This window comes from Notothenia coriiceps, unplaced genomic scaffold, assembly GCF_000735185.1.
Source record: "Notothenia coriiceps isolate Sejong01 unplaced genomic scaffold, NC01 NC01_scaffold00019396, whole genome shotgun sequence".
In the NCBI taxonomy this organism is placed as follows: Eukaryota; Metazoa; Chordata; class Actinopteri; order Perciformes; family Nototheniidae; genus Notothenia; species Notothenia coriiceps.
In genome coordinates, this window is record NW_011352097.1 from 2,448 (window position 1) to 16,663 (window position 14,216).

At 39.4% G+C, this 14,216-nt stretch overlaps 2 protein-coding genes across 2 annotated transcripts; one reads left to right on the top strand and one right to left on the bottom strand.

Moving 5' to 3' along the window:
* Positions 1 to 342: 342 nt before the first annotated feature.
* irf9 (interferon regulatory factor 9) lies at positions 343 to 11,380 on the top strand. The gene is made up of 10 exons (XM_010778776.1): positions 343 to 443; positions 822 to 890; positions 1,745 to 1,867; positions 1,961 to 2,141; positions 5,032 to 5,192; positions 6,859 to 6,946; positions 7,986 to 8,045; positions 8,221 to 8,610; positions 9,566 to 9,681; positions 10,551 to 11,380. The coding sequence occupies exons 2-10, from the start codon at positions 834 to 836 to the stop codon at positions 10,716 to 10,718; spliced, it is 1,344 nt and encodes a 447-aa protein (XP_010777078.1). The 5' UTR covers positions 343 to 443; positions 822 to 833; the 3' UTR covers positions 10,719 to 11,380.
* Positions 11,381 to 12,032: 652 nt separating this feature from the next.
* Positions 12,033 to 13,752, bottom strand: LOC104952020 (ER membrane protein complex subunit 9-like). The gene is made up of 2 exons (XM_010778777.1): positions 13,556 to 13,752; positions 12,033 to 13,054 (listed from the first exon to the last, which is right to left on the bottom strand). The coding sequence occupies exons 1-2, from the start codon at positions 13,630 to 13,632 to the stop codon at positions 12,874 to 12,876; spliced, it is 258 nt and encodes an 85-aa protein (XP_010777079.1). The 5' UTR covers positions 13,633 to 13,752; the 3' UTR covers positions 12,033 to 12,873.
* Between the last annotated feature and the right edge of the window lie 464 nt (positions 13,753 to 14,216).

The window sequence follows — 14,216 nt, forward strand, 5'->3', positions numbered from 1 at the left end:
AGTATGTCGTAAATGAAAGAAAACGGCATGTATAGTTTGTTGAAAATATGAGAAATTGCCTAGTATAGTAAGTCAAAAATATCAGAAACGACATACTGTAGTAGGTCAAAACATGTAAAAAAAAACATTCAAATTACAGTATATAGAAAATCAGTAATCAGTATGTTAAAAAAAGATAAAAATATAGTATGTTAAAAATATCAGGAAAAATGGTGACTAACGTTTTAGAAAAACTTGTGCTCATTATGTATCATGTCAATAAAAGGAATGAATTTCTGTAAAATATCTGGTTACCTTTGTCGCCCCCTGGTGGTTTGACACAAAGGGTTTCCTCAAAGTCACGTGATTTCTGGGAAAAGGAGCGCCTCGCGGAGAGACAGCAGAGTCCGGACCGCAGCCCGTGAGCAGTCCCAGTCCGCGGTACGAGAGGAAACAAATCCGAGGTAAACGAAACTCAAAGCTACTTCCTTATAACACCTATCCGTCTATATTTAATATACTTATTCATATCACAGTCATACTTAGAACTTAGAAGCATTTTCGGTTCCTAAACAAACCTGCATGTAATAAAAGCGAAGGATTATATTTATTGTGTGATATGTTTGTTTATAGTCCCGGGTAGAATAACACTGTCCACACGAGTCCTAAATCTATATTTGCATTACATCAAATCGACGTTTATACTTTTCACTGTTATATTTGTATTATTATGTGTTTTTTGTCAATGCTTAAGTGTTATTAAAGTGTCAAGAGATGGATATGATGGGATGTAACACGAGTCTGATAGTGGTTGTTTGTTATTGTGTCGTCTTTGTTTTCAGTCTTAAAGAGCCATGGCAGGAACGAGAACGCGCTCCACGCGCAGACTGCGCTCGTGGATCGTCGAACAGGTGTGTGTGTATGTTTGTGTCTGTTAAAAAAGTGTGGGGGTGTGTGTGCGCGTGAGTGTGTGTGTGTGTTTCTGTTGTTTTGTTAAGAAAATGTGTGTGTGTGTGAGGCAGAGGGAGGGGGAGACGGAAATAGAGAGATAACGGGCTCTAGTGACATTAAACAAACAATTAACTCTGTATCAGTGGTGGAGACTGGAAAAACACTGTATTCCAATTATACTTTACTGAAGTGCTCAAAAGTAGTTCAATTATATATTATGTTATTATTACTCATGCTTAATTTAAAGCAGGATTTCAATGTTAGGTTGAGGTCAAGCTAATGTTTTAACTATTATCAAATGATTACTTTCATTATGGATTAATCTGTTAATACCGTTAATTCTCATGCATTATTAGTTGACTGTTTGGTTTGTAGAAACAGTTGGAAATATTGTGAAACCTTAACAATGCTTGTTTTGTCCAAGCACAAGTCAAAGTCTTGCATTATTAGTAATCAGTTCAAATTAGTTAAAGGAAAAATACCAAATATGAACCCTTATGACATGAAAAATTGTTGCCAGTCTGTCAATCAATTAATTGATGCCGTATTTCAAATATTTGTTAGTAAAGTAAAAATGATAAGTAGTTTTATACTGTATATGACTTAAACTAAGGTTCCTTATCTTCTGGATTGGTTAATTGGTTTTTACCATTTCAATTATGTGTTAAAAAACTAAATGAACAACCTTCAAAAAGACAGATTTAGAAAATGTATGCATTTTACATTATAAATAGGTTTCTGAGATTGTATAGACAGATAGATTAACAATGAAAATAACAACATAGAAAACATCTGGCTTACCTTTTGGCTGCAGGTCAGCAGTGAGAAATTCCCAGGGCTGATGTGGGACGACGATGCAAAAACGATGTTCCGCATCCCGTGGAAACACGCAGGGAAACAGGACTTCCGTAAAGACGAGGACGCCGCCATCTTCAAGGTCAACAGCCCTCTTAAATAAATCACCTAATTCATAATCCAGAGTCTCTGAAATGGCACTCAACAGAGTTTTGTGGCGTCTTTGTCTCCGCAGGCGTGGGCCGTGTTCAAAGGCAAGCTGACGGATGGGAGCCAGGACAACCCGGCCTCCTGGAAGACGCGCCTGCGCTGCGCCCTCAACAAGAGCACCGAGTTCATGGAGGTGATGGAGCGAGCCCAGCTGGACATCTCCGAGCCCTACAAGGTGTACCGCCTGGTGCCCGTCAGCGAGCAGAGTGAGACCTCAACCTCCTACACACACTATTTCTACACACACTATTTCTACACACACTGCGCAGATTTAGAGAGGCCAGACTTTGCCACACAGGGATGGAGATTAAGATTTACCAGAAAAGAGCGCAGTGGTGAAAAGCGTTTCAAAGTGACTTCATTGGCTTGCTGTCAATAAGCAACAAATACATCATATACAATATGTGCAAAGTTAGAAGAGTTCGCAGCAAACGCTCTGCTATAAAATACTTACTTTTAGACTTGCTACTCCAACGATAATGTTTTTATATGATAGCGGTTAGTTTCAGCACATTTTTGGGAACTGGTTGATATTAGTTTGTGGAGTTACAGTTATTATCTATTTTATTTATTTATTTTCAGAGAGTTATTACATTTCTTTGAATGTTGGATCAGACAATGCAATCATTTGAAGCTCTGAGAAAGGGTAACGGCCCTGTTTTCGAAAACTTTCTGAGGTTTTATAGACGGATTAATTAACAAACAAAATATAAAACATGTGGCTTACCTTTCGATGCCTTCTTCACCCCCTCCTAGCAACGTCCAGATAAACATGGACTGACCTGCGTGAGGTAGAGCCTGAGAGGTGGTTGGCACCAATAACAGAGAGTTTATCTGAATGTTGTTGACACTGTAGCTTCATAATGACCGTGCAAGTTACAGTGGAGAAAGAACATATTGAGCAAAGTAAAAGTACTAATACCACAGTGTAGAAATACTATGCTACATGTAAAAGTCCTGCATTCATTTGATTTAAGTTTAAACATATTAGCATTAGAACATAATGGAAGTACCAAAAGTAGAAGTACTCATTACTCATGTCTTTTTACAGAACAATATAAATTAGGTTGTAAAAGTGAATGTGTTTAAATGTTGCATCTGAGTTCCCTAAATAGTCCAAGTTGATTTTGTATTGATAATCTAACTCTGCAAAGTAACCTGTTACGACAAAACTAAAAGTAGTGGGACAACATTTGCTTTCAAGAAGTATAAGAGTGATAGAACAGATGTAGGAAACCAGTTTGAATATTCTTTATCATTTGTTTCCTCTCCATTTCGGATGACGGACGATTCAGATGTCTTTGTATCATTTAATCTGGGGGGGGGCCAGCAGAGGGGAAGAATATATTTTGATAAGACTATCAGCAGCAACATGAGGCTTGAAATGCAACATGTGTGGAAAGAAACTGCCTCAATATTAAGGCAATTGGCTCTGCATGAAAAAACACATTCATGCCTGAGCCTTAACTATAGACTGTATATATAAGGTCTTAACATGCAAATGATATGGTATATAATAGTATACTTGTCATAGGGGACATGTTTACACTTTGAAGGCTTTTGAAAGTGCTTTACAAAAATGAAAAACATTGAGAGCTAGAAACTTGATCTTTTGGTCTCAAGCTATGTTTCGATGTGTTAGCCGATCTGCAGCTCCATCCTAAGAGGGGAAACTAGTGGATATTTGCAGGCTGTGATTACACTTGTATTCTTAGCGTTTTGCCACTCAGCACACAGACTCACATCCTGTTAACATCAGCACCAAACACTCATTTCAAGTTACACAATGTGACCTGTTACGACAAAACTAAAAGTAGTGGGACAACATTTGCTTTCTAAAAGCAGAAGAGTAGAAGTGTAAGAGTAATAAAACAGATGTAGGAAACCAGTTTGAATGTTCTTTATCATTTGTTTCCTCTCCATTTCGGATGACTGACGATTCAGATGTCCTTGTATTGTTTAATCTGTCAGGGGGCCAGCAGAGGGGAAGGATATATTTTGAAAAAAACATTGAGAGCTAGAAACTTGAACTTTTGGTCTCAAGCTATGTTTCGTTTTGTTAGCCGATCTGCAGCTTCATCCTAAGAGGGGGAACTAGTTGATATTTGCAGGCTGTGATTACACTTGTATTCTTAGCATGTTGTCACTCAGCACACAGACTCACATCCTGTTAACATCAGCACCAAACACTCATTTCAAGTTACACAATGTGACTTTAGAAACCTCTCCTGCTTGTGTCACGATGGACTTTCCTCCCGTCACTCCCCATCTGTTACTGTTTCCCACGCTGAATCACGTCCACTCTCTTCCTCCTTGTAGCTCTAATACTCTTGCTTTAGCCTTTGTAGTTATACAAACGTTCCACAGTGTCAAGAACAAAGCCAGACCTTTCCACCTGGTGCTTCCTTGTGGTTCAGCTCATTGTAAGTCAACAACAACAATAGGTCAAATGTCTGCAGACCTGTGGTCCACCTGAGTGACATCAGCTGGAAGCTTTTTACAACCTCTGCTGTTTGCTCTGCGCTGCCATTATTAGCTTTACTGCCCTTTAATGCCCTCGTGTAAAACATGCCCTTATGTATTACTGACCTTTACCTCCTCTCTGTTTGAATCTGTTTTATTGTGTTTTGAGGACTTATTACGTAAGGCTTCGCTCTTTAGTTTGAAGCTGTGCTATTACCATGAGTTACTGTAGTGACCGAGGGAGAAAGGGGCAAAGTACAATTCAGATTTCTTTACGTTCCTTATGAACGATCTGGCTTCTCACTTCAAATACTTTGGAGAACGGTTTTGGATGGAGTTGTCACCATCTACTTTGCTTACTTTACTATTGCTCGTTTCCTGAAATGTATCTGCACTCATGATACATTAAACCACAGTGGAAGACGGGTCAAGTGACTTCCCTGTATTACCACGTGGGCTGTTTTGCCGAGTCAGCAGGGGAGTGAATTTTCTTTCTGAGGTGAAAAGTTCAGCCGACTTGGTCTTCTGGGAAAATAACGTTTACTTTGACTACAGCGAACCCTTCTTTCCGTATTCATAAACCCTGACGTACCGGTTGTGCTTTATTGATATCTTTGACATGTATCTGTTTAGATGTGATGGTTCCAGAAAAGAAATGCAGAGCAAAAGTCGCCAAGAGGTCTAAGAGGAGGAGGAGCAGCAGCAGCAGCAGCAGCAGCAGCAGCGACGACAAAGAGAGCAGCGACGCCAGCCAGGTCAAGCAGATAAAGGAGGAGGAGGTCACCTCACAGCTGGTGAGATGACACATACTGCTCTCTGCTACTTCTACTCTATATCTCAGAGGCTGCACTTTTACTGGACTCCATGTATCTGACCTCAGGTTACTTCATTGATTAAGGATTTGCATGAACACAACATTTGATCAAGTTACAAAATATGATACTAATCAAAGTACTTTTACTTTATTGCTTTGAGTACATTCTGCTGTTAATACTTTTCACTTCTTAAAGAGGCCCTGTCTTGCTTTTTGTTGTTTTCCCTTTTTCATAGTGTGTTATATAGCTTGATTGCATGTTTACTGCAAAGGCTAAAATCCCTGTGTTCCCTCCAGAGTTTCTCTCCAACATACTCCTAGTCATTATACACGCGTGCTTGTATTGGCTAGCGCTCCAACAAATTGTACGTGATAGGCTAAGGGGCGGGACATCTCTAAGTGGTTGATCAATCACAACAGAGCCAGCCAGCTAACCAATCAAAGCAGACTGGGCTCTGGTTTCAGACAGAGGGTGAAAATAGGTGCTGCAGCACAGGCAGTATGAGAACAATAAAGAGCTTTTTGAACATTAAAGCATGGAGACATGTAGAGACACTACATACTGATATACACCTGAACATCAGCAGGAGAGGACTCTTTAAAGTAGAGACACTACATACTGATATACACCTGAACATCAGCAGGAGAGGACTCTTTAAAGTAGAGACACTACATACTGATATACACCTGAACATCAGCAGGAGAGGACTCTTTAAAGTAGAGACACTACATACTGATATACACCTGAACATCAGCAGGAGAGGACTCTTTAAAGTAGAGACACTACATACTGATATACACCTGAACATCAGCAGGAGAGGACTCTTTAAAGTAGAGACACTACATACTGATATACACCTGAACATCAGCAGGAGAGGACTCTTTAAAGTAGAGACACTACATACTGATATACACCTGAACATCAGCAGGAGAGGACTCTTTAAAGTAGAGACACTACATACTGATACACACCTGAACATCAGCAGAATATGTCTTAAGCAATTCTTAACAGTATAATACTTATGAGTGTAGTATCCTGTTAAGGTTCAAGGCTTGTATTAGTCATACGTTCATAGCTACAGTAGTTATGACGATGAAAATCTGAGGTCACAAGCTCCTCCAACAGTGCAACACAATAAAACAGAAAGACAGAAAAAATAGTGCAATAAGAGTTTATATACAAGTGATTGGAATATGATATATTAAATAAATAATTTCTAAGTTGCAGCCAGATGAATGTTATGGATGTTGTTTTGAAAGTGCAGGTGTTGAATGTGATTGTATGCTGTTTAAGGTTGATACTAAACAAAAGTATTACCATCGTTTAACACTGCAGGAAGTCACACAATAAGTGTGAGGTGAATAAAGCTGTGACTTTGAAAAGCTAGTACTAATTTAAGTTCTCAGAGACATCGAGCAGACTCCGAGACAGTTTTATCCCACAGGCCATAAGACCACGTAGTGTCTGAGCTTGCACTGTTTTTATCGTTGTTTTTTTAAATGTAATTGATATCTTGTAAATGCGTTGTTGAGGAACCTGTGACCCAAGTGTTTCATGCATTACATACTACACCATAGTTTTGAACATGATACGAAAACAAACTTTGGATATTTAACTTATTTGATGTTTAACTGTGTGTTCTCAGTGTGTTGAAGAGGATCTGTGGACGGTCCGCCCTGCAGAGACAGAGGACCCCGCTCAACACACCTCCAGCAGCACCGCACACAGAGACGGTGAGCTAACATGAACTTTACTCCACAGGAAGTCACAGACTGTCTGCTCTAACGCTGACACGGATATGTTTGAGATCAATATCTTGACCTCAAGAGAGTTCTCTGCACAGATAGTGTGTTTACATGTAGCTGACCTGAAATGACTTGACCTTATTTGACCCACTTTTTTGAATAGTAGTTCAAATCATGCAACACTTATATCGCGTCATTTTCCATCCCTACTAGCTAATCTTTTGATCATCCAAACTTAGATGCAAACTACGTATTGGAAAGAGAGGCTATTTGCTTTCTGGGTGCTTTGCATTGGACTGGATTATAAACCTGATCTCAGCAGATAAATGTGTCCACAGCGTGAGAAGAAAAGAATAAGGAAGCTGTGCTGCTGCTGTAATATAAAAGGGCAAAGAGGATATGTAACAATGCTTTGAAGGCTTACCAAAACGGAAACACCCAAAGTAGCAGCAACAAATGAAGAAAGCCACATCACCACTGCAGTTCAAAAAGGTTATAATGGGAATGTTAACGTTCCAATGTCCTATACCCTTTTGCCATTACTTCACAGGAGAGTGATCCTGACGCAGACACAAACTGATGAATTTCAGGTCTTTTGCTGCCGTTTAGAATGATGTTTTATTGCTTTACATATCAAGGTTTAAGTACACTGTGTCAATAGGTGTGGTGAGTATCTACCGGGGCTGGTAGAATCGGTATGCTCTTCCTCCTCGTCATCTCCTGTCACCTATGACCGCTTTTATGCACACGGTGCAGCTAAACCCCGCCACCAAGTGTTCAAAAATAATATTGCACTATACATATAAATTAAAGTAAACTGAGACGCCAACAACACCCACACAATGGCTCCTATAAAGGTGATGCTTCCAAGATAAGGGGAGAAATGTAATCACTGACATGCTGCATGTATACCGTTATTTACAGTAACAGTGTGAAACCCGCTTCACTGCATGTCATTGTGTCCTGTTTAAACTAAATCTGACCTCAAAACAACAGCTGATCATCCCTTTTATTTCCCTCTCTGCAGTGGTTAATGAATTTACGTTGGACGTGCGGTTCGAGGAAAGCATCTCTGCTCCAGTAGGAGGTAATTGATCAACTTTGTTTTTGAGTGCAATGCCATAGGAAGTTGTTCTTACAAGGAGGAGGAGTTTCTGACTGATATAACTACAGTATCTTATTTGGAAAGGTCTTTTTGTTTATTGTTATCTTATCTTATCTACACATGCCTTAATTCTCCCGCTCCATCATTGTGTTCCCAGATGAGGATTCCTTCGGTGTGGTGGTTCAATATTTAGGACAGCAGGTTGTTAAACGTCACATCCAGAGAAACGACATCAGGATTCTGTACTTGCCTTCGTCCTCGGTCCCCCCAGCGCCGGCCGTCCTGAAGGGCCGGTTCCCTCGCGTCCTGCTGCCGGAGCCCCCCCCCTCGCTGCCAGCGGGCCCCGAGCTGCAGGCCCTGTTCACCCTGCTGCCCTTCATGGAGAAGGGGGTGGTGCTGACCTCCGCCCCGGGGGGGGTTTACGGCAAACGCCTGTGCCAGGGGAGGGTCTTCTGGACGGGGCCGCACTGCACCACCCCGGGGCTGCACAAGATGGAGAGGAACACGGAGCCCGTGATGCTCTTCTGCAAAGAAACGTTCAAACAACGTGAGTTCCAACGCTGAACCTGAAACATGTAGAATGACAGTCACCACATAAGAGGGACTTAGTCTGCATGTTTTTAGTTTAGTGTATGTTAACACGGCCTGTTCACCTTTTTTAGAACTTTGTATTTATTCCACAAATATATAACATACATGGAGATGTGCATAAAAATCACACCCGCCTGTTTACAGTCCACTCAAATCTACACATTATTGCTCACATACACATACATTAATTACGCCTTTCCTTCCATGTCTTGGCAAAGTATACATACAGACATTCATTTAAAGGGGACCTATCATGCAAAATGCACTTTTGTACGTCTCTTATACATGAGTATGTGTCCCCGGTGTTCCAGTGAACTCACCAAGTGTCAGAAAACACAACCCTCTCTATTTTCCTCCATACACAAATCTCTTAAAAAGGGGCTGCAACGGATCTGATACAGACTGATCCAGATTTGAACACTTCTATGACGTCACAGAAGTGGCGCTACGGCTATTGGGCCAACTCCACCAATCAGGAGGAGACAGCCACGGACATTGCCGTTGGAAAGCTCTGGAGACGCTGTAGTACATATGCCAGGCCTGTAGATGGTGCTGTTCTCACAGAATCAGCCCATGATGCAAAGACAGTGTTAAATTGAGCGAAATGAGGAATGGCTAAAATGCATGATCTGTTTGGTATTTTGAAAAATAAAAAGTATAAATATGCCTTATATAGGTATGGTCCTACACTATATTATTCAAATATAGCATGATAGGTCCACTTTAAATTCTCTGAGCGTTCCCTGGGTAGTCGGTACGGACAGGTTCTGTTTACCTTTTCAAAGCAATATTCCCAGATAGCTTGTCTTCATCCAGATTCAGACCATAAACCAGTGAATTAGTTTAAACTCAAATGTCGTCTGATCTCTGTGCTGCATTATTAATGATCAATTTGTTTTTCCCATAACCAGAACTACACAACTCCCGTATGAGCGGCGCCGATCCTCCTCAATGCGGCATCACTCTGTGTTTTGGAGAAGAGCTGAGTAACACTGAAGACCCGTCTAGCAAACTCATTATTGTTCAGGTAAATGTCCAAACTCTCGAATCTGTAGCGACTCAGACGACTGGATGATATTTGTTTCTAAGCATTTGTACTCTCAACTAGTCATGAACACCGGACGTTAGCTTTGGTTTGACATTTCAAATCTCTGATTGGATTTCAACACCAAAGGGATTCGTTCTGCCTTAAACACTTTTGTACAATGTATACACTTTTACCAGAAACAATTACAATAATAAATAACATGCTATACATATATATTTGTATATTAAAATTGGAATAAAATTGTATACATGTCTCTTTCAAATAAATCCTATCTGAAAAAAACATTTTGCAATGCAGCATGTCTTTTAGTTTTAATAGGGAAAAAACTAAAAGCACTTATTTATAACAAACAATTAATTATGTATTTCCTAAAACAGTATTGTGAATTATTTTATTTTTTATTAAAACATGTTAATTACATTCACATGAGTTATTAAAATATGTTTAATAAATGACTATTCTTTTTCAATATGTATTTACTGAAAATATTAATTTATTTTTATATTTCAAATATTGATACTTTATTAAAACTATAGTACACATCATTTCTTAATTACAAATATTATTAATGAATTTTAACTTACAATTATTAATACTCACATAAAACGATTGAACTTAGTTTAAACTATTGGCATTTGAAGAAATTACAGGTACAAAAAATGTCAAGTAAAAAAACTGTTATTCTCATTGGAAAGAATTATGTATTTTTCTTTAAATCGTTTTTCTTTTTCTACTCCAACAGAAAATGAAATGTGAAAATGAAGCATTACAGAAACGATTAAGAAAATAAATGTAAATTGTAAGTGACGCAATCAAATAATAACACTGCTGTGACCTGCTGTCCTCAGATCAGCTTCCCCTGGGCGGAGCAGCAGGTGCAGAACACGCAGGCCTTATTCGAGTCCCTGAACATGCTGCACTCTCTGGCCTCTCAGTCTCCTCTGGGGGAGATCACTCTGAACCTGGTCACCGTGTCGCCCTCCGACCCAGACTTCTTCTCCTGTGGGAACGACTGAGCACCGTGTCTGCACGAAGGGGGGGTGTAACTCCAAAAAAAGAGTATAGAGATCTGAGCAACATGTCCACATTTAACCGTATCGTCTCAAACGGTCAAAACTCCTGATTAATCAAAGAGTCTAAATTCTCCCGGAAATGTTTTTGATATCAAAATAAGAGCTTGTTTTGTAATAACAGACATGTTAACGCTCAGTCCTTATACACATAGCACAAATTGCACTTATGAAAGCTTAAACACTTTTTTTAAACTGGAGATCAAATCTTCAGCTTTTTATGTGAACTGGAAGCACTACATTTAAATACGAGTCGTCTTCAGAGCTGCACTAAAAAGTAGATCTACAACATTTTCCATTTCTATAAATCAGTGAATTCTTCCCGTTATTCTTCACACAAACATTTTCTGGTTCCAGCTTCTCAAATGTTACTATCTACATGTTCTCTTGATATGGCTGTAGTGGTAGTATCTTGGACTGTTATTGACCAAAACATGTAATAACTTCAATGTTATTTATTTTTTTACTGTGTTTTAACATACAGACTTAAAATGTGATTTGAAAAATATCATAAATGCAGCTTTAGTTGTAATAAATGTTAAAGGTGGGGTAGGTAAGTTTGAGAAACCGGCTCGAGACACACTTTGTTATATTTCATGGAATGCTCTTAACATCCCGATAGCAATGAATATCTAAAGTGCTTTGACAAAAAATCCATAAACAAATGTCATCTGTGGAAGAAGCCGTAGTGCTGTAAAAAGCACGACCAATCATCTGAGCCGGCCCGGCTAAAATAACTGGATGGCCTACCTGCCTGTCAGCCTGTCAGCCTTCCATCTGTGCACAAACTTATCTCGTGCCCTCATTGGTCATGTGCGTGTTGGAGGAGGGGCTCTGTAAGGAAGTGGCAGATTTTTTCCGGCCGTGTATTTTCAAATTCTAGCGCACTCGAGCTGGTTTCTCCAAAATTACCTACCCAACCTACTCAGATAAGTTACAATCAAAACACCAAGTAGTTCAGTAGAGTAGTGAACAAGAATATGTAACCACAATAATAACCACTTTTTTTTAATGTTATGTCTGTTAGTTAACTCCAAATCTTAGGGTTCTCATTCATCATGTTAGGTTGTTGTAGTTAAACACAAACATTTACGATAATGGGTTTTATACTGCTGTTAAAAAATATGTTATCAAAGTTGCCAAAATGACAAGTTGTACCCAGTTGGCCTTAATGTACCTTTAGGAGGGAATAAGATTAAGCTTGGGATTAGTTTTGAGAGTCCTGACTCTGCTCTAGACATGAACTATTTTACAATAGTTGTTAGGTATTGGAGAAAACAAAGAACAGACCTCCATTTCAATACAAAAGTCTTGCAGTAAAAACAGTCTGCTGACGCTCAGAATATTTAGTACATATATATATTTGTTTTAAAATATAGATTTAAAGATAATTATCGACTACATATCCTGGGTTGTACACTATGCCGTAACTGTATGCAAATATAATGGACATTTTTAAGTGTTTATCAATGTTTTTAGTATTTGTCAGTACTTCTCCTTTCAAGACATTTTATATACATGTGTAGGTAGTCTGTTTATACAGGAACCCCCACTTCTGGGTGCACACAGGAAGTCATATGTTTTGACAAATACATATTAATAAACAATTAAAAAATGGTATATGTGTTTAAATGCTCCTACAAACCCTTTATATCAGTGTTATACAAAGAAATGCTTTATTTGAAGGCAGCATCAGCTTAAACAAAATTAACTACCACCTTAATCATGATAACCTGAAACACTCATAAAAGTTTGCTTTTACTGCAAGACTTTTGTATTGTAATTTGAAGGTGTTTGTTATTATGTCACCCCCTGGAGCCTGTAATCAACATAGAAATAACAATTAAATATTAACAAAACACAAAAATACCACAGGTGCATTGCAATAGTGTTAAGGTAAATGTTTCCTTTAAATCAGAAGGGCTGCAACAAGGCACACTCTGAGGGGGTGGTCTACCGAGCTGTAAATATGTTGTTATTTATGCATGTTCTATGTTATGTCCCTGTTCAGTCTAATAAATATAAAGCTAAGCTCTGTGTGGTTGTTATAAAAATCACATGTTGGGTCAGAACATCAATTCGCACACGGCTCCACCTCGGTCTAGATGTTCCCGTTGGCTGGAGAGGAGAGCTCGGCTATCTTAGTATTCACTTTCTGATTGGTCCAGTCCTTTGTGATGTCATCCAGGTGGCTGTCAAAATCCACCAACAGCGAGTGGTCGCCCGACTCCAGCATCTGAGTGGCTATCGACCGGATCTCGTCCCACTGTCTCAGCATTATCCTGAACACAAAGACAAGTCAGTGTTCATGTTATTTAGACATTTATATTAAGCCTGGAGGTTGTTTTGTTTAAATCAAGGAACTAACAATTTGGGGGGAAAAGTATAACAGAAAAATATATTTTAATCAATGTTACAAGTCAAGAAAAATAAGAAATCAATTAATTTAATTGCACAGAAAAGAAATCTGCTGTCCAACTACTTCGGGGGGATTTTATAAAATGACCCAAGTTATACTGAATGAAAGGAGCTTTACCACTTCCCACAGTAAAAGGTTCAAGATAACGTGTGAATTATGAAGCTATTACTTGTCATTGCACTTGATCATGACAGGTGATGAAGTGAAAATAAAAGAGGTTGGTCGCAGCTCTAAAACAAGCCACATCGATCAAGCGGTTTGGACTAAAGAGAGTTATGCTTGAAACGTGAAAGTAGTCAGTTTTCAACTCAAGAGGCTGAACTCGAGACAAAAGATGTCCCCCTTCCGTCCGGCTGTCACTCACGTGTGTTTGTCTTTGAGCAGCCATCTTGAATCTTTGCGCTCGTACATCACGATGGGAGGAGCCCGGTCTGAACTCATCTTACTGCCATCAAGCTGTGGAGCAAAACAAGCATTTCTAACAAATCAACAAAATCATATATAGTGACATTGCAGAGAGAATTGCAGGAGTGCAGTTTTTAACTCTTCTGATCATCTTATTGTTTCACCACTAACTTATTTCTCATCTCTACAAACTGTTAAAGGGGACCTATCATGCAAAATGCACTTTTTGATGTCTTTTATACATAAATATGTGTCCCCGGCGGTGTGTCGGGGAACTCACTCAGCGTTAGAAAATAAAACCCCTTCTGTTGGGGAATAATTTGCCCTGCATGTCCTCCTTCGTCCTCTGATGCAGCTTGAGCAGCCGTTATCTCCCATAAGGAGGGGCTGCCCTAGCATATTGTTGATGTTGCCAGTTTGTGACCGGGCAACTCTCTGTCAGAGATAGTTATTGTTGTGGGACACCTGGAACACAGGCGACAACAAAATTGATTCAGTGTCCTCAGCTGTTTAGTCTATCTAGTGAAGAATATTGATTATTACACTCTGAACTAGTTAAAACCGGAGCTACAGGAGGGGTCTTCAGAATTGATTGTGGTCAACTCGTGGCCCGTGACATG